We start from the raw sequence: 21,040 nt of genomic DNA on the forward strand, positions 1-21,040 counted from the left end.
TACTTGGTTAAACTGAAAGGGTAAGCCTATAAAATATGCTAAATCATGTAGACTTATCTGCTATTTTTAATTGACTGTTCTAAGAAAAAAAATTATATATATACTTTATACTGTATATATATATATAAAGCAACGTTGGGTCTGGTTAGTACTTGGATGGGTGACCGCCTGGGAACACCAGATGCTGTTGGCATCCCTACGTCAAGTGGGGTTGGTGGAGGATTAGTGCCCCTCCCTGTAAAACAATTAACTCTAAGCCATTGGCCACCCCATTTGGGATACATGGCGTCTGGCAATGGATGGATGGATATATACCTAATTTCTACTTTGATCGCAGGTAATAAAAGCTCTAGCACTCATTCGAGCTGATCGTTTTGTGTGTATATCTATCTATCTATCTATAGCCTGACGCCCTAATCCCGCAAAGGGTGGCTGCAGACAGAATGCCTCCAAGTCGCTCTGTCACCCACCATTTGACTACCCTCCCCCCAACTCACTTCCCCCTCCCTCATATACCTCTCAACTCCATCCCTCCACCTCATCCTTGGTCTTCTCCTCCCTCTCCCTCCCTCCACCTCACCTACATACACCCTCTTAGTCAGTCTTTCATTCTCCATTCTCTCCACATGTCCAAAGCACCTCAGTATATTTCTCCTAATCTTCTCAACCACATCCACATCCACCCCACAATGTTCTTTCACTTCTTCATTCGTCAACCTGTCCCTCCATGTCACTCCACATGCTCCTCTCAAGTAGCTCATTTCCACTGCTCTCACTCTTGACTTGTTCCCCTCTTGCAAGGTGCACATCTCTCTTCCATACGTCAGGATGGGGATCACAATACTGTCATGCAGTGACTTCTTAACTTCCATACTCACCTCCCTATTTCTCATCACTGCTTTCAGTGAACCAACAACCTTCCTTCCCTGCTGTACCCTTTCACGCACTTCATCCCCCAAAGTTCCATCCTTACTCATCACACTACCGTACTTGAATGGACTCACATTCTCCATATCCTCGCCATCCAACCTCACTGTGCATTCTGTGACTTCATTCCTCTCAAACACCATAACTTTACTCTTGTTTACATTAACTTTCAGATTCTTCTTCCTACACACTGTCCCAAATTCAATCACCAAACCTTGCAACTCCCATTCATCTTCACTCAACAGTACTGTATCGTCAGCAAACAACAACACCGGAATCTTCCAAATCTCACCCTCATTCATCAGAGTCAGCTCCACATCCACTGCCCTACCTTGCATCTCCTTTACAACCCCATCCATGTATATATTAAACAGCCATGGAGACATCACACAACCCTGTTTCAGTCCCACATTTAGATCAAAGACCTCACTCAGCTCACCATCCACTCGCACCATAGCCCTAGCTCCCTCATACATACTCTTCACAGCACTCAACAATTTCCTCTCCACTCCATATATTCTCAATACCTTCCACATACCTTGTCTATCTATTCTGTCATAAGCTTTCTCCAAGTCCATGAAGGCAGCATACACTTTCTTTCCCTTCTCTAGATACTTCTCCACCAAACATCTTAGAACAAATATTTGATCTACACACTTTTTTCCCTTCCTAAATCCCCCTTGTTCTTCTCCAGCTAGCTCCTCTGTTATATGCCTAACCCTGTCAATGAGTATACTACGATATATTTTTCCACTCACACTAAGAAGGCAAATACCCCTATGGTTACCACATACTTCTCTCTCCCTTTTCCTTAGTAAAAAGGAACAATTATACCTGATTTCCAGTCCTCCGGAACCCTTCCCTCTTCCCAAGCCAATCTACATAACTTCCATATCCACTCCACTATATATATATATATATATATATATATATATATATATATATATATATATATATATATATATATATATACACACAGTATATATATATATATATACACACACACACACACACACACACACACACACACTGTACCTGATTTCTGCTTTGATCACAAGTAATAAAAGCTCTATCACTCATTCAAGCTGATCGTTTTCATACTTTGAAAAGAATATTGCTTAAGAAATCATAATTCTAATTAATTTAACTAGAAGGAAACACTGATTAACAAAAACGTTAGATACTGTTGAACTCAGACAAATAAATGTAGTTTCATTCATACTGGTACTGTGTAACTGCTATATCAACTAAAATGAAAAAAAAAAACAAATCTAGTTACATAAATATGCTATCAGCTATTTTGCATGCCATGACGGTACTGTATATTCATAATAGAAGATTCACTCTGCTTGCTTTTCTCTTTGACAGCTGATCCAAAATTATGTCTGTATGACAGTCTCTCTCTCTCTCTCTCTCTCTCTCTCTCTCTCAAGTGATTCATTATTTATTTATTTATTTTTAAAGATTTATTATTTTTTTAGCCCCATACTATTTCAAGACCCTCAAGGGGGGGATGGCCGGTGCCTCCGCCCCCTCCTTCGCTTCGCCCCTGACAAGGATTAATGCTAGGAGAGCTGTTTTCCACTTTCAGACCTTAGCACTGTCCAGACCGCCAGTGTGGGAGGTGGAAAGAGTGTTGCTGAACAAGAGCGAAAGTTGTTTGGCCCTTGTTGGACGAAGGGGTGTGGCCATTGTGGATCTACCGCAGCGATGTGGCACACCACCACTCTTTGATATGGGCAGAGAAATCATTACCTGCAGGTCTGTTTACACACACACACACACACACACACACACACACACACACACACACACACACACGCACTCTTACTAGCTGAGACAGGAATGTATAGTTTGAAAACAAGTCACTCATAATTCAGCCCTATATAAAATTGTAACTTGCAAACACATGAATTGGGAGCCTTTTGTATCTCAGGTTTCACAGAACAAGTGGTGCTGTAAATTGGGAGAAGCTGGGAAATCAGCATTGTAAGTAACAGTGAAACTCTGATAAGAATGCATTCCATAATTTATTGTGTTCATAATACAAAAAAAAAAGAACATCAGTAATGTTGATTTATAACAGAAAGTTTATGTTCTTTTTGTGATGTCAAGTAAATGTTTTGGCGCTCATTAAGGTCATGCCTGGTATGGTATACAAGTTTTTGGTCAGAATATACTGTATAATGTTGTATGTTATGTCATAATGTGTGAGGTCAAATTGTGAAGAAAGTTTTAGTTGAATAAGTCATGGCTGGCTGTGTGTGGGCTGCTGTTGTCATTGTTGAGCAGCCCTTGTCTGTTTGGCTGAGCAGACTCATCAACTGCAGGCAGGCAACCACCCTGTCAAGGCCATCCTCTACAGTGGACAGTGCCTCACCACAGCCAGGCATGGGGAAGAGTGTGGAGCTTTGATTCCTAGATGGATGCCACATTTGCATCTTTCCACCCAGATAACAGGGAGACCATAGTGGGCTCCACATCACCTCATTATATGGTTACCACTCAATACTGGAAATAGTTTCCTGGGTGACAGAAAGCCGTTAGGCTTGCTATTCAGTGCCGAGCGTGAAGAGGAAAGAAGTGTAATAAAAAGTGAGAGGAAGGGTGGGAGAAATAGGAAGAGAGGAGGGCAGTCACAGAAAAGAATGATAAAGGTGAAAGAGGATGTAGGCAACTTTACAACAGGTGAGTGGGTGATGGTCAGCACTACCTACTGCCATGTGAGCTGCAGTACAGTATACTGGATTAACCTGTTATATAACTGGTAACAACATTTTTATAGTTCCTCCATGTCATTGTTTACACAGACCAATAAAGGGTGAAATAAGACAGTGTATGTATTGGATTTTCAGATTCATGAAGAGAGGGTAACTCCATCATATAGCATGAAGTTTCATCATAGCTACTGTTTACAGACTAGATCATGTGTCTAGTTACACCCATATCTCTGGATAATTAGCCTGGATTTTGTAGCTAATTTTAGATATTTCTTGGTATGTCTCAATTCAAACCTGACTGTTTCAGAAAAATATTCTTTTTGAAGATACAGTATTTACTGACTTACAGTGATACATTGATATGGTTAAAGAAGGTTGAGATTAATACCCATGAACTAGAGTCATTAAAGCACACATTTAGTTTTTGCCATGTACCAATATTCCCTGCAGAGTGACATGTAACTCAGATTTACAGTTCAGGTTCCTACTTTAGTTGTAGCTTAATTTACAAACAGGCTGGGAGGTACGGTTTTTACAGCAGACCACAGTTACATCCAAAGTATCCATTGCTGATTTCGTGGATGGATGATCGCTACTGAATGTGTTACTTTTATTACAGGTGTGCTGGTGTTTTGTAACAGCAACTTATAGTACTTCTTTTCTTTTGATTTTGCCCATAACACTTTCTACAGGTGAAGTAATAATCCATCCATCCATCCATCATCCAGTCCTATGTTGTCTCATGAGGAGCATAGGAGCCCAGGGCTAGGCAAGTTGGTCCTGACATCTAAGATGAGAGTGACCAGCCTCACTTATTCCTGAGTGGCATTACATGAGCAGTAAACCCCAATCACCCCTGGGATATAAACTTACACAGGCACAATCCACTTGGAGCACCTTAATTACCCACTAAACCACCAGGCATCATAATTTGGCTATATGGTTCCCACCCAGCATAGTAAATGGTTTCTAGGTGTACATGAAACCATTTGCCATGTCACACAGTGTAGAGTCACCCATAGGCAGAATAATAATAATGGTAATGATTGCAATAATAATAGTACTTTACTAATATTTTAATCATCAGAGTGGAATACCTGGCCGATCGCTTCTTTTCCTGTCACCCCAAATTGGAGGTTGTGGATGGAGCATGGCACCCTGGCTCCCCAGACAACAACCATTTTGTCCTCCTCACATCAGACAATTATTTGAGGTTAGTGACTGAAAATCCTGCAGGCTTTTAGAGTTAACTGTCATAATTGGAACAACTTTGTTGCAGTATATATTCCAACTAATGGCAAATGGTCTTATTCACCTGTGAGTGAATCCTTAGAGCCTGCGAGTGTTGATAGTGTCACCAATTACCTCTATGGTTCAGGTAACTCAATTGAAACATTTCACCAAATTTTACTGTTTTTTTCTGAGGCCGATAGTGAATTATAATAATCTGACATTGTGTACACACTGGTAATGAGCAATGCTGGCAGGAATTTTTGCAGCACTGTAACTTATTCACTGGCAGTAGGCAGAAACAGGCAAGAATGCTGGACTACACAGGTCCAAACAGCAAGAGTTCATGACTGAGGCCTAAAGGTCGTAGTATTAAGCTACTTCTTTGCATGAAGAACCTCTTTGTTGCTTCAGCGGTAGTTTTAAAATGAAGAGCTTCTTTGTTTGGCAAGCGAAGAAGTTCAAGAGGGACACCTTTTCGATGACTTTATATACAGTACAGTCACCACTCGTTTTATGTCGATTCGGTATACGATAATTCGCTACAACGATAACAGAAAAGTTCCACCCTAAAATCTGATTTCCGATGAATTTCCCGCTATAATGATATTTCCCTTGGAAAATTTCGTATGAAGCGCCAGGCACACGCAAGGCGACAGTCGCTTGTCTCAGGCAAGATGGCGGCCCCAGCGTGAAGAGCATTGTTTTGGTTCAGTTGTGGTCTGCCATCCCTTCAAAGCCCTGTCTTTTCCACTCGTTCACATGTGCCCTCTCCCTGCTATCGTCACCTCTCAGCCAAGCATCGTGCTACAGTAGGCCTATACTGTACATTGTGTAGCACCAGGCCAACATTACGCAAGTGTGAATGTTGTGTTGTTGCAACAATTTACTGTACGTGAGTAATGCCGCCTGTATTGGCGTGATAGTGCTTGTTTTGGTCTTGGAGATGACTTGGACTGACACAGGAAGTGATTAAGGTGGGTTATCATTTTTATTTCAGTCTTGGGTAGGTGACTTTGGGAAACTGAGTTGACATAACCCCCCTTTTGTAATGTGTTTCAATCTTCCAATTTACGATGAAATCGGTATACGATAAGGTATGACCTGACATAACCCCATCGTTAAACGAGTAGTGACTGTACTACATCAATTTAACATAAGTTCCCCGAGAGGTCACTTAAAATTGAGTTTGTGCAAAATTTAAAATTTGTTTTAACCCCTTCCAACACCGCAAGTTTTCTGTAAGTGTGTGCGACAAGATAAAGGAAAATGCCACAAGGGCAGGCTGGACTCGTTCACAATGGAAAACATTACCATGTATTTTATTTGTCCCAGAAATTGCGTATAATGGTATAAATTGTATACCATAATCTTCCCTGATGTTGATATTATACAATAAGCTAATAAAAACACACAAAATTGGTAAGTGAAAACACACAAAATTGGTAAGTGAAAGTATTCTGAAAGTACCTAAATGCAGTGAGAATACTGTTGTTCAACAGTGAAAAAAACTGCCCTACACCCTAGCACAAAATTTTGCCCACACAGTGCAAGAGCTCAGCATATGTGTTGATGCAGAATTTCACGAGCTTGCACATGGTGTTGTCGGAATTCTGATACGATCAATAATTTTTGAGTAAATCATCAAAATCGTGTGAGACCCCCCTCCTCCCCTGAACCGAAAAATGAGACAATGCCGACTGTCTGAGAGTGTTGGCCCTGAAATAGACACCCTCCCCTATGACACATCAAAGATTGACACACTTCATGCTAAAACATAATTTTTGGTGAATATTTTTTGTCCAGAATTGCCTAATTGGCATCCTTTCAGACCAAAACTGACAAGTGTGTCATAGTGTGCCATTGGTTCATCTTCAGCCTGACACTGTTTTGACTCATTTTGAGTCATCGTGTGGGAAGGAGTCAATAGAATAAAATAGTTTGGTTCCTGGGAGAAGAACGGAGTAGTAAAAATGCTTTTATTAACTTTTATTAACCCCAACACTGTGGGGTTGTTTTTGCGCTCCTTGCGTGTCCCGCGAGGATATTTGCACTCCAACTGACTTTTTAAAAATATTTGCCAAAAATCAGATATTAGTCCTAGAATATCAAAATTATATATGCTTATGGCACATACCTTCAGCTTTCCCCTGGGATGTTTGTTGAGCCTTCGTCATCTACTGTAGGACTTGTGGAGACTTCTGAAGTTGGGTAACGAAGTCTCCACTTTACACTTCCCGATACCCCATAATGTGGTTACCGCTGTCAGGACTCCATATTATAATTTCAAATCATAATAGATAGATAGATAGATAGATAGACAGACAGATAGAAGCAGCAAGATAGGTATTGTGTCTGCAAGAATCGAGCAATGCTAAACATGCTTACACACTCTAACTCAAGGAATGCTTTATAGGCACACGACAGTGCCTCGTGACCATACACACACATACTCACACACAGGCTTCTAGAACATTTCAACAACAGTGTAACACACGTGACATGACCCCTGCTAAAACAGAATTTAGAAAGCAGAGCTCAGAAGGAGACAGGCGATAGAACCGACAGGTAGTAGGGAGGAGCCTAGCAACATGGGCGAGAGGGTGGAAGAGAGAGAGAGCGAGACAGGGAGGTTAGCTCGTGGGACTCTATACCTCACTCGTGTGTGAGAGACTTTGTTAATATTTCCAAGACAAATAAAAATAGTCCCCATACTCATCTTTACCTCTCCTGTCATTGCATGACAAAAAGGTAACGAAGATTATCTACTTACAAAACTACTCAATTATAACAACCGCTCGTCCACGAGTATAGTATATGTATAACTGATCTACAAAACTTCACTACAAGAAGCTACAAAGTTATTGTAAGATATGGCGGCAGCGAACGTACGAACCTCGTCTACGAATCTACAAGCCTACGAGTCTACAAGCCTACGAGTCTACAAGCCTACGAGCCTACGAGTGTACAGTTGATTCTGCATTATCAAGATTGAAAATAAACAATACCTCTTACAACCAACAACTCACAACCAGCTCCTGACAGTATTCTCTCCAACCCCCCCTCCGTCTCCATGATCATCATGCTGATTTAGAAGTGGTCACACAACGCCTTACCAGTAATTTAACAAAATATTGATACAAACAATCTTGCAATTTGTACGATGAACCAATGAACTACGAGGGGTGATTAGAAAGAAATGACAGTGAGTCCATAAACTTTTATTAGCATGAAGAACTATCAAACTATGACTCACATTCCTTCAAAGTACTCCCCTCCAACCTCTATGCAGCGTTCCATTCTCTTTCTCCACTTCATGAAGCAAGCGTGGTACTCTGAAGACGGTATACTTCGGAGTTCTGAATTGACGGTCCGTGCCAAGTCTTGGATGCGATGAAATTGCTTCCCAGCGATGGCAGATTTAATTTTTGGAAACAACCAAAAGTCACAGGGAGCCAGGTCAGGGGAGTAGGGTGGGTGGGGGAGCAGAGTTATACCTTGTTGTTCCAGGTACTGCATAGTGAGGCGAGCTTTGTGGGGTGCAGCATTGTTGTGGTGCAGCAAAAGGCGAGACCGACGGCGGGTTGGTGTGGTGTTGGCCTTGTGTTCCAAGACTTGTGGAAGGACCTGGTCTGTGTAGTATTGGGCTGTGATAGTGGACTTTTCAGGCATCACATCCACGCATATTGGTCCTTGAGAATTGAAAAAGATGGTGAAAAGGCGCTTCCGGCTGCGAAATCCTTCCTTCAAAATCTGAGGTCGAGGGTCTTCATCGCCCAACCACACCATGTTTGACTGCTTGTCACGGGTTGTGAAGAATGAAATCCAACACTCATCTCCAGTAGCAACATCTGAGAACCGTTTTGGACCATTTGGTTCAAATTCATCAAGCCAGACACGACAAATCCTCACCCGTTCAGCCTTTTGCTCATCAGTCAACAAATGGGGTATCCATCGACAACACTTCTTCCTCAGGTGTAATTGTTCATGCACGATGTCATATGCACTCCCATAACTGATATCAAGCTCCAAGGCTAAGAACCTAAGAGTTACAGTTGGATCCTCGTCAATGATGGACCGTGCACGGACAGTTGTTGCTTCGGTCACGGATGTCCGGGGGCGTCCAGAGCGTTGTTCATCTTTCAATTCAGTTTTTCCTGCTGTGAAAGCATGAATCCAGCGGGAAACAGTTTCCAGGGAAGGAGTAGTGTCTGGATAAACTTGCAATAATTCCCCTCGAATCTCTGTTGCTTTCTTTCCCAGTTTCCACCTCATAAAAATGTAGAACCTGCAGCCTTCTTTCGAGTAATCCATGTTTCTGGCCAGAGAGCAAAAACAAGAGTGAAACATTCACTCACAACAATAAAACAAGAAAAGTCAGGCATACGGCGACAAGTTCAAACTCGTAAGGACAGGCAACTCTGCACTCTCCTTGCTCCCCTACCTCCCATCATTCAAGGTTTTCATGTTATAGCACGAACTGTCATTACTTTCTGATCACCCTTTGTACAACCATCTACAATCAACTACAAGTAACAACTCTACGAGTCGTCTGTATAATCTTCTGTACGCACCTGCAAGTAGCGGCAGTCTTCATCCCACAACTAGTAAATCACAAGAGAAAAGGACCAAGAATACATTGAGAAAGAAAAGCAAAACAAACATAATTCAATCACTAAATAATCACCAACAGTAAATATTCTACACTGTATATATTCATTCATATATTATAGCATTTATTTACTACCAACAAGTGTTACCATTTATACCTACATAAAATATGTGTTTCATGCATACAGCTAACAGCAATACATTATTACATCTACAAAGTAATAAAGAAAATATACTATCACAGTTACTCAGTGAGCGATTTAAAAGAACTATATTAAACATTTATTAATTAAAATTACCAAGTGGAAACAGACAAATTAAGTTACAAGGAAAACTAGAAGAAAAAAAACAAAACATGGCCAACATAATTGACATTAGCAAGAATGAACATCTTCAACACAATCGTGAAAGCAAAGATTTCCACACAATGCTGACACATACAGTACAGTATATTGCCCATTATAGGTACAAGTGAACAACAAGTCAGTGTATATAGTTAATACTTTATACAGTGTATATATATTTTTTATATAAAATAGCAAAATATGGGGCTATATATTATCATTTTCAGTAATATCTGTGCAATATAAACTAAACCTTAAAAAAGGGTCCCAAGGGAATTAACCAAGAATTATGCAACCATGAACAACACAGAAAAAGTGTAGACAAACGAAGAAAAACGAACTATAGAAAATCAATACATACAAAAAAAAAAAAGAAAGAAAAAGAAATAGAGTAAGATCACATAAACTCCTCTAAGTGAAACAAAAAGATAATTGGTGTTCTCCACAAGCAAGTGGCATGGCACATCATCACATAAACTCCTTTATAAGTGAAATAAAAAGCAAATTGTTGTCTCCACAAGCTAGTGGCATGGCACATCATCATTATCATCGACCGCAGCATGACCGGATTCAGTGTCAGGACTGCATTTATTACAATTATGTAACTACAAACGATATGTAACTACAGACAATATGTAACAATTATGTAACAGTTGCATTAACAAGATGTAACTTTTATGTAACTTTACAATTATAAGGCCAACACAATTATGTAACAGTTGCATTAACAAAATGTAACTACAATTATAAGGCCAACACAGACATGTAACTGTTGCATTAACAAAATGTAACTGCAGTTATAAGGCCAGCACAATTGTGTAACAGTTGCATTAACAAAATGTAACTACACTTATAAGGCCAACACAATTAAGCATTACCACAATATTATGTAACAATTCATACAGTGTTACAATTATGTATTACCACAATGTTACTACAATATTATGTAAATTCATACAATGTTACCACAATTCTGTATTACCAGAATCATCACACAAGGTAGATGAAGTATTAGACATTACTAAAGGGATAACTCAATATGTAATGTAATAACCTAGGAGTATTACCATTGCACAATTATATGCGTATGTCTATTATACATACACATCTTACAAAATGACATACAACAACCATTGCATTTATTCAAATATGTATACAACTTGTTTAAAATGTAATATTACTAGACCATTGCAATTTACTATGAATATTATATGTATACAATATAATCAGTATTATGTACTAACAGATTAGCATATGTCAATGATAATTACTGTCGGAGGACCTCCAGCGCGTGACCGAGCAGTGTCAGGACTCCATATTATAATTACAAATCATAATAGATAGATAGACAGACACAATACCTATCTTGCTGCTTCTATGTCTGTCTATTTATCTATCTATTATGATTTGTAATTATAATATGGAGTCCTGACACTGCTCGGTCACACGCTGGAGGTCCACCGACAGTAATTATCATTAACATATGCTAATCTGTTAGTACATAATATTGATTATAATATTGTATACATATAATATTCATAGTAAATTGCAATGATCTAGATAGATAGATAGATAGACAGACAGATAGAAGCAGCAAGATAGGTATTGTGTCTGCGAGAATCGAGCAGTGCTAAACATGCTTACACACTCTAACTCAAGGAATGTTTTATAGGCACACGACAGCCCCTTGTGACCATACACACACATACTCACACACACGCTTCTAGAACATTTCAACAATAGTGTAACACACATGACACGACCCCTGCTACAACAGAATTTAGGAAGCAGAGCTCAGAAGGAGACAGGCGATAGAACCGACAGGTAGTAGGGAGAAGGAGCCTAGCAACATGGGCGAGAGAGTGGAAGAGAGAGAGAGCGAGACAGGGAGGTTAGCTCGTGGGACTCTATACTTCACTCGTGTGTGAGAGACTTTGTTAATATTTCCAAGACATATAAAAATAGTCCCATACTCATCTTTACCTCTCCTGTCATTGCATGACAAAAGGGTAACGAAGATTATCTATTTACAAAACTACTCATTTATAACAACCTCTCGTCCATGAGTATAGTACTGTATATGTATAACTGATCTACAAAACTTCACTACAAGAAGCTACAGAGTTATTGTAAGACCACTGCCTGATATAACTACAAACACTATTCTATGAATTTCAAGTAGTTTGGAATTCATATTCCAAAAAAAAAACCCACTGTGAAAGCAATATAAATTGCGAGCGCATACGAGCTTTCTTCTCGTGCTGGTTCCCCGATGGTATTCTGAGGCGGAGCTGTCATTTATTATTTATAAACACACTCACACTTTATATTCCTAGTACTTTATTCATTTATTTATATATACAATATTTATCTGTAAGTTTTGTGGTAGGTGGTGGCGACCATCATCCACTCACTTGATGTAGTGCTGCCTACTTCCTTAGCTTTTATCATTCTTTTTCTGTGCCTGCTGTCCTCTCTTCCTATTTCTCCTATCTTTCCTGTCACTTCTTATTTCTTTTCTTTCCTTTGCAGGTGGCCTTACATTGAGTGACAAGCCAAATGGATTCCTGTAAGCCAAGAAACCATTTACAGCGCTGGGTGGTAACCATATAACCAAACTATACGTGCTCCCTATGTGTCAACAAGTGGGTTGGTGGAGGGTTGGTGTCCCTCCCTGTAAAACAACTAACTCAGTGTTAAATGGCCACCCTTTATGGGATTGTGGTGTCTGGCAATAGATAGATAGATAGATCTATAAGTTTCTTTCAGTACTAGTTGTTTATTTTCACTCCAGGCATTCACTTTCTCATCCTGTATACTAGCGTTGAGAGCGAATCTGTCACTTTCACTTTCATAACTCCCAGTATTCATACATGCTAGAGTGAAACTTTCATTACTCCTAGTATATATACTCGTATTCATATATTACTACTCATTTACATTTCTGTTTACATTCTCTATTTTATTTACATTATTTACATTGTTGTGAAGAGTATGTACGAGGGAGCTAGGGCTACGGTGCGAGTGGATGGTGAGCTGAATGAGTTCTTTGATCTCAGTGTGGGACTGAAACAGGGTTGTGTGATGTCTCCATGGCTGCTTAATATATACATGGATGGGGTTGTAAGGGAGGTGCAGGGTAGGGCAGTGGATGTGGGGGTGGCTCTAATGAATGAGGGTGAGATTTGGAAGCTTCCGGTGTTGCTGTTTGCAGATGATACAGTACTGTTGAGTGAAGATGAATGGGAGTTGCAAGGTTTGGTGAATGAATTTGGGACAGTGAGTAGGAAGAGGAATCTGAAAGTTAATGTAAACAAGAGTAAAGTTATGGTGTTTGAGAGGAATGAAGTCACATAGTGTGCAGTGAGGTTGGATGGTGAGGATATGGAGAATGTGAGTGCATTCAAGTACTTGGGTAGTGTGATGAGTAAGGATGGAACTTTGGGGGATGAAGTGCGTGAAAGGGTACAGCAGGGAAGGAAAGTTGTTGGTACACTGAAAGCAGTGATGAGAAATAGGGAGGTGAGTATGGAAATTAAGAAGTCACTGCATGATAGTATTATGATCCCTACCCTGACGTATGGAAGCGAGGCATGGACCTTGCAAGAGGGGAACAAGTCAAGAGTGAGAGCAGTGGAAATGAGTTACTTGAGAGGAGCATGTGGAGTGACGTGGAGGGACAGGTTGACGAATGAAGAAGTGAAGGAACGCTGTGGGGTGGATGTGGATGTGGTTGAGAAGATTAGGAGAAATACACTGAGGTGGTTTGGACATGTGAAGAGAATGGAGAATGAAAGACTGACTTAGAGGGTGTATGTGGGTGAGGTGGAGGGAGGGAGAGGGAGGGGTAGACCGAGGATGAGGTGGAGGGATGGAGTTGAGAGGTATATGAGGGAGGGGGGGTGAGTTGGGGGGAGGGTAGTCAAATGGTGGGTGACAGAGCTACTTGGAGGCGTTTTGTCTGCGGCCACGCTTTGCGGGATTAGGGCGTTGGGCTATAGATAGATAGATAGATAGACATTTCTATTTTATTTACACTATGTTATGCACTGTCACTTGCAGTAACTTATAAAACTATTTTCCACTGTTCACTTATATTTACTTTCATTGCTTTCTCTTGCTATTTACACATTATTTACGTTTTCACTTGCACGTTTTAGCGTCACCAGAAAGATCGTAGTCACTGTCCATCATTTTCATTGATAAATTAGCCAGTTCATGTTCCACAGCAGTCACTTAGCCCTTTACCCCTTTCCACACAAGGTTTAGTAAGGGTAGAGGTCACAGGGCCCTTTGCATGGGGCTAAAAAGCGGCGGAATTGGACAGGCGCGAATCCGATGTGGTTTCACCTTGAAAGACGACAGTAAACTGAATGCTGTTGCCTAGGGGCAGTGAAGGGCTGCCAATGTCAGCATGGTGACAGCTGCTAATATATATGCTATGAAATGATTGTCAGGAAATCTAGACAATACATAATAAATTTGGTAGTTCCAGGTGAATGTAAATATCACTTAGGCTTCTCCCTTCCTTTTATATATATTATTTATTATGAGAACAGGTCATACGGCTTATTTCAAAGGGAAATAAACTGGGAAAATTAGTGAACGAGTGCACGTGAGGTGTTGCCAGGTGATAATTAGCCCATTCCAGATGTATGGCAGTATCTGTTACCTTTTCTCTTTTATGTATTATATTGTATAAGAATAGGGCAAAGATCACATTTCAATGGATAAAATGAGTGGAAAAATCCGTCCAGCATTTGTGTAGTGCAGCGCAGCTTGTCAGGCGGGAGGAGAGGGTAATGGAGGGGAGGTAAGGAGGGGGGGAGTCAAGGACAGGAGAAAAATGGCTAAATTGTCAACAGTGGATGGGAGTACAGGTGACATTAGCAGAACTGAGTATAGCTGGACACTAGTAGTACTGATAGATGGTATGAGCCATCACTTGAAAGCCCGGGCGAATTCAAAATAACACAGAATCACAAAAGTGATGCCCCACGGTCTGATCTTCAAAAGCAAGCATCAGAACTAGGCCTACTTAACAGCCCTAATGACAACAGAATATTCTGGTCAACCCTTATATCTCAATAATAACTTCAATAAGCATCATCCATTCCCTCACTAAAATCTTCAGATGGCAACATTACAAATGACCTGCATGGGAAAGCAGATATTTTTGCCAGTACATTTGCCAGAAATTCTACCATAGAGGATGCCATCCAGAATGTCCCAGTACTAGAACTTGACTCTCCCAAAATTGTTCCACTTAAAAACAGACAAGATACATAAAATCCATCCTAGACAATTTACCCACCAACAAAGCTCCAGGCCCAGATGGAATTCCGCCAATTGTTTTGAAAAAATGTTCCCCTGAACTTGCCTCTGTTCTAGCTAAATTATTCAGACTATGCATATGTACTTCTTCATTCCCAAATTCATGGAAAGAAGCCAATATCCACCCAATTCCGAAGAAAGGAAGTTCCTCTGACCCCTCTGATTACAGGCCAATAGCTATCACATCTCTTGGTAAGGTACTCTATTTGAAACTTTAATTAATAAGCACATTGTTAAACATCTTGAATCTAACAAATTAATTAGTGATAAACAACATGGTTTTTGCCACGAAAGATCCACCATTGACATACTCAGCCTCTTAACTCATACCATCTGTCAATCAGTTGAGCTACATGGAGAAACTCATGTGGTAGCCCTTGATATTTCTGAAGCTTTCGACAGAGTATGGCATTGTTCCCTGCTGTCCAAACTCCCTTGCTATGGACTAACGTCTTTTGTTCCTTTGATTTCCTCATATCTCAGTGACAGGAAAAGAAAAGTAAAAGTAGATGATGTATATTCCAATTTCCACTCAGTTAACGCCGGCATGCCGCAGGGATCAGTTCTGGCGTCAACCCTGTTCCTGGTTTATATTAATGATCTCATATCTGTCGCCCACAATCCCATACACTCATATGCAGATGACTCAACACTACATAGTTCATTCACACTCAGACACTCATTTACAAAGTCTAATATCTCTGCCATTCAACTCAGTACAGCCATCTCCATAAATCAGCTCCTATCTACGATCAGTGAATGGGGACAAAACAACTTTGTCTCATTTAATGCTAGTAAAACTAAATATATACAGTTTACTAATAGACAGATATTGCCAGATTTGTATATTACCTACAGTGCTCGTCAGAAGTATTCAGCGTTGTCCGCCAGGCGCGCAATACTTATGGCCCAAAAAGAATCACCCATTCTGGGGGGTAAGAATTGAGCCACAAGTTTGAGCTCCGAGCATGACGTCACGGTAGCCTGGGGCCTTCCGACGCGCTGGTTGGTTCCCGCCTCAGTCGCCCACGGGCTGCCTGAGAGAGAGGAACTCCACCGAGTGTCCCTCTCAAATTGCGCCATTTTTTACCGAGTGTCCCGCAGTGTTCTGGCCTTCACAACTTTGTTATGGCACCTACCCGTGAACTATCGAGTGAAATCATATCCCAGATCATTGCTCTAAAGGAGGCAGGCCACCAGACAAAGGAAATTAGTGAATTGGTTGGTGTGGCACGATCGACAGTGCGTCGTTGGTGTGCACGGTTTCGGGAGGAAAACAGTGGTGCAGTTCCCACAAAGAAACCGCGGTCTGGTAGGCCTAGGAAAACTTCCCCAAGGTCTGTTAATGTTTTAAAACGTGCAGTGGAGTTTAATCCTCGTGTGAGTGCAAGGAAAATTAAGGAGAGCAACCCGGAAGTGTTTGGTGAGGTGTCAGTGAGAACAGTGTCTCGTAGGGTGCATGAGCTTGGTTACACAAGTCACAGGCCTGTGAAAAAGCCTCTTCTCACCAAGAGCCAGAGAATTCGTAGGCTTTCCTTTGCTAATAAATATCTAACCTGGGGTGAGGAGCAATGGTTGTCAGTGTTGTGGTCTGATGAGGCAGCGTTTAGTGTTACCTGTAACAGAGGAGCACGTGTGTATCGACGCAAAGGTAGTGACCCACTTGACCCACGGTATGTAGAAAGCACAGTTAAACATCCTGATTCACTCATGGTATGGGGTTGTTTCTCAGGGAAGGGTTTGGGGAAGCTTGTTGTACTTCCCAAGAACATCAGAGTGAATCAGGATGTTTACCTGGAGCTTCTGTGTGATCATTTACCAGACTCCTTTGAGCTAACAGGTGCACGAGTGTTTCAGCAGGACGGTGCACCTGCTCACAAGGCCAAATCGGTCACCAATTGGCTTCGTGACTGCGAGGTATCATTCATGACAGACTGGCCAGGAAATAGCCCAGACCTCAACCCCATTGAAAACCTCTGGTACCTCGTAAAGAAGAGTCTCCAAGGGAAAGACGTGAGCTCTCTGCCTAAGTTGGAAGCCGCCATTCGTGACTCCTGGGACAAAATACCCCTCCAGCACCTCAGGAGCCTCGCCCTTTCACTTCCAAGACGTCTCAGGTCCGTGAAGAAACGTAAAGGCTACCCTACGAAGCACTAAAGGTAAATAAAATGCATTATTTATATGTTTTTTCAATGTTGAAAGGTTTGTTTCTCAGGAGGGACGCAGGGCGCTCTATACTTCTGACGAGCACTGTACAGTGCTACTAATATTCCCATCTCCAAATGTTTTGAAATTCTCGGAGTCTCTCTTAACAGTGCCCTCAGCTGGACCTCTCATGTTAGATCACTTGCTAAAACAGCCTCAAAGAAACTTGGATTATTGTACAGAGTCCGTAACTTCTTCACTGATGAGCAGTTAGCTATAACTTATAAGAGTCATGTGCGCTCTCAGCTTGAATATTGCTCACCCTTGTGGAATGGATGTGGAGAGGTTGCATTAAAACAACTAGACAAAATTCAGACCAAAGCTGTTAAAATTATTAACAACCCTGCCATTACAAATAAACTACCTCCCCTGTAAGTAAGAAGGAATGTTGCCTCCCTTGCATTATTTTACAGATATTTTTTTGGCAAATGCTCAGATGAAGTTGCGTCTGTGGTGCCACCTCTCCATGCCTTCCCTCGTGCAACATGGGCATCTGGTAGCGCTCATGACTGGAATGTCACTCAGCCATATTGCAGAACTTCTGCCTATCAGAATTTGTTCATTCCCCGAACTACATCTTTCTGGAACTCGCTTTCCCAGAGTTGTTTCCCTCCAAACTTCATTCTACAGCTGTTCAAGTCTAACTGTTACAGATATTTTATGAACAGAGGACACCAGTAATCTGGTGTATGGATTTTTTTTTTTTTTATTCGTTTTTCCTTCCTCTGTTCTGTTATTTAAAAAAATATATATATATTTGACATAATGGGATAATATTTTGCATTATGTGCATTCTGCTTGTATTACACAAACTTTTTGGACCTGACCAACAGCTTGGCATATGACAGATGAAAAATGTAGTGAAAACTCTTGTTGTAGGTGAGTATGCTGCATATTACATTTAAAACCCTTTCCAGAATATACAATACATCATCACTGGAGCTGCCTGAGCAAGCATTGAGTGTGGGTGTAGTGCAGTCAGGAGTTGTGCCTAGTTCTAGCCTTGGCCAGAGTCCTATTGCCTTCACTTTCAGCCTTCCCAGTGAAGCCCTTAAATCCAGCTCTGGCAATCCAGTTTCCAATGGCATCATTAGCAGCCTGGTGAGTGTAATATAATTTGCCATTTGTCTCGCTGACAGGCAACAGATTTATTTAGTTGCATGCTTGAAGTGTTAGTACTGTAACCTACTACTATTACATTACATATGCCTCAAGATTTGCATATAAAAAACTGTAACCTGATAATATTTGTGAATGAAAAAATATTTAAAACTCCTTTTTGGCTAACTAATTTGGGGAGAAGCATGTCTGTAACAACTGGTTGTTTGTCTTATAGCCAATTTATCACATGGTAGAAGTATTTAACAAATTATCTGCATACCAATTTACTTTTCACCCCAAAAAAAAAAAGTTTACGGTGTTTTACTCAAACAGGCTCAAGGATTATTTGGGTAAGATTGAAAGTTGGGCTACAAATGTGGGTGATTGTGTGCGTTTGCACCAATGTATGATCATGCAAGCAGAGTGAGAAAAGAGCTTTGGACAAATGTGGAAGCTTGCATGGAAAAGGTTGAAAGGAATGAGAGAGTGCTATTGATTGGAGATATGAATGGAAAAGTAGGGAATGTGATGGTGGATGGAGTAGTTGGTGAATGGGGTGTGCCTGCAGAGATTGAAGAGAATGGCAGCGCTCTAGTTGACATTTGTGCCAGGAGGGGGTTGGTAATAGCCAATACTCTCTTCATACTCAAGATGATCCACAAGTATATGTGGCGAGTGATGAGAAGGGTAGATGGTGAATTGAAGGAACAGGAGGCAGTGATTGATTGTGTGTATGTGGATGATGGAATCAGAAGGTTTGTAATGGATGCAAGAGCATATAGAGGTTGGGGGGGTGGACTTTCTGGCCACCACATGGCGGTAGTGAGAATCATGGTTGAAATTAAATGGAGGAATAGAAAAAGGGAAGGACAGGAGGAAGTAGTTCATGCAAGGAGGGTGGAAAGGTTACAAGAGGATGGAAAAAAGGCAGAATATAAGAGAGAAGTGGAGGAGCAATTGGGTAAATATGGATTGGGGCTGATGGGGTTGTGGAAGGTGTGAGCAAGATATTCACAAAAGAAATCTGTGCAGCATGTGAGGTGGGGTGTGGGGTGAAGAGATGACGAAATGGGGTGAAAGGAACAGGATGATGGAATGAAGAGGTGAGACAGGCTGTGGCATATAAGAAGAAAGCATATAGTGAATGGATGAGAAACAGGGATGTGGAAGAAGTTGAGAGTCGTAAGAGAGAGGTGAAAAGATTAGTAAGAGAGAATATAACCAAATTTTGGCACCTGGTGGTTTAGTGGGTAATTAACCCGTCACGTCCCGACCAATTTTCCACCACTGACTCCCCCCAATCCCGACCAATTTTGGAAAAAAAAAATTTTGGCTCAAACCTCCGCTTTTGGTGAAAAACATCGAAAATTCATAGAGAAATCGCTCACCTGAGGTTTAAAATACTCGATACAGCTAGCAGTACTCTTTACCTTATTGGGTTTTCTATCAGGCTGGCTCCAAAGAAAACGAGTTCTATGGGAGGGTAACTATTCCACACCACTCATAAACGGTATTTATTTATTTATTTGGTATGAATTTATATGTAGTACGAGAGTATATTTGTTTTCACACAGTAATATAGGCAATATGAGCATTGTTTCACTCACTAACACATCAACATACCTGACTTTTTTTGGCGACATTACCTGGTCATTATTTCTGACTATTTCTTCCTCTGATGCTGTGTAACCTTTGTTCTCCACATTGTCATCGATTGGGGAATCACTCTGGCCCTGACTGTCTTTATTGGCCAGGTCACTGATAACAGGTGAATTGCCGAGACAATGGCGTGCAGGGGGGGAGGTCATGCGGGGTAAGGCATTGTCCCTGCCTGGCATCTTGTAGAGGAAGGTGTCCCGTGTATATGTTCCTAAAATCACATGCGAAAATTGAAAATTGTGCAAATTATGAACCATGCAATTGCACGACGTACTACTACGTTGATGGGACTAGCTGTGAGAAAACGTTGCAACTTGCCCATACGTCGACGGGACGCCTCGGGTTAAGGTGCTTCATTCGGATTGAGCTAGAGCAGGTTTATATCCAAGGGGTGGCTGGGGTTTATTGCTCACGTAATGGTACTTGGTGGTGAGTGAGGCTGGTCACTCTCATCTTATACGTCAGAACCAACTTGCCTAGCCCCGGGCTCCTACGCTCCTCATGGGGCAGTGTAGGCTTGGATGATGATGTTGATGACTAAGAAAAGAGTGGATGATGAATATGGAAGGAATTTGAGTGTAAAGTGGAGGGAATTTAAGAAAATGTTCTGGAAAGAGGTACCGTAAAGAGAGTTAGACAGGGTGTCAAAGAAGTTAGTTGGGGAGTGAAAGATAAAAATGGTAGATTACTAGTGGAGAAGGGAGAAAAAGTGAGCAGGTGGAGAGAACACTTTAAGGAATTGTTGAACACAGAGAATGAATATAATGTGCGTATATGTGGCTGGGGAATGGCTGGGAGAAAGAGGGATGTGAGAAGAGAGGAAGAAATCAGTAGGATGGAAGTTGTGGAAGCAATGAAGAAAGTCAAAATGGGGAAAGCCCCAGGATTTGATGGAGTGTATGGTGAAAT

General features: G+C 41.1%; 1 protein-coding gene across 1 annotated transcript in view; it reads left to right on the top strand.

The window, feature by feature from the left end:
* The window catches only part of mbo (Nuclear pore complex protein Nup88), a 177,059-nt gene that overhangs the window by 9,023 nt on the left and 146,996 nt on the right, over positions 1-21,040 (top strand). Inside the window, exons 2-4 of the mRNA XM_080267290.1 lie at positions 2,519-2,688; positions 4,735-4,860; positions 18,289-18,472. Coding sequence (XP_080123416.1) covers positions 2,519-2,688; positions 4,735-4,860; positions 18,289-18,472 — 480 coding nt within the window. The remainder of the gene's footprint in view (positions 1-2,518; positions 2,689-4,734; positions 4,861-18,288; positions 18,473-21,040) is intronic.

The sequence above is a fragment of the Coenobita brevimanus genome, chromosome 23 (assembly GCF_032717465.1).
Source record: "Coenobita brevimanus isolate Jiangsu-jjx chromosome 23, ASM3271746v2, whole genome shotgun sequence".
Lineage (NCBI taxonomy): Eukaryota > Metazoa > Arthropoda > Malacostraca > Decapoda > Coenobitidae > Coenobita > Coenobita brevimanus.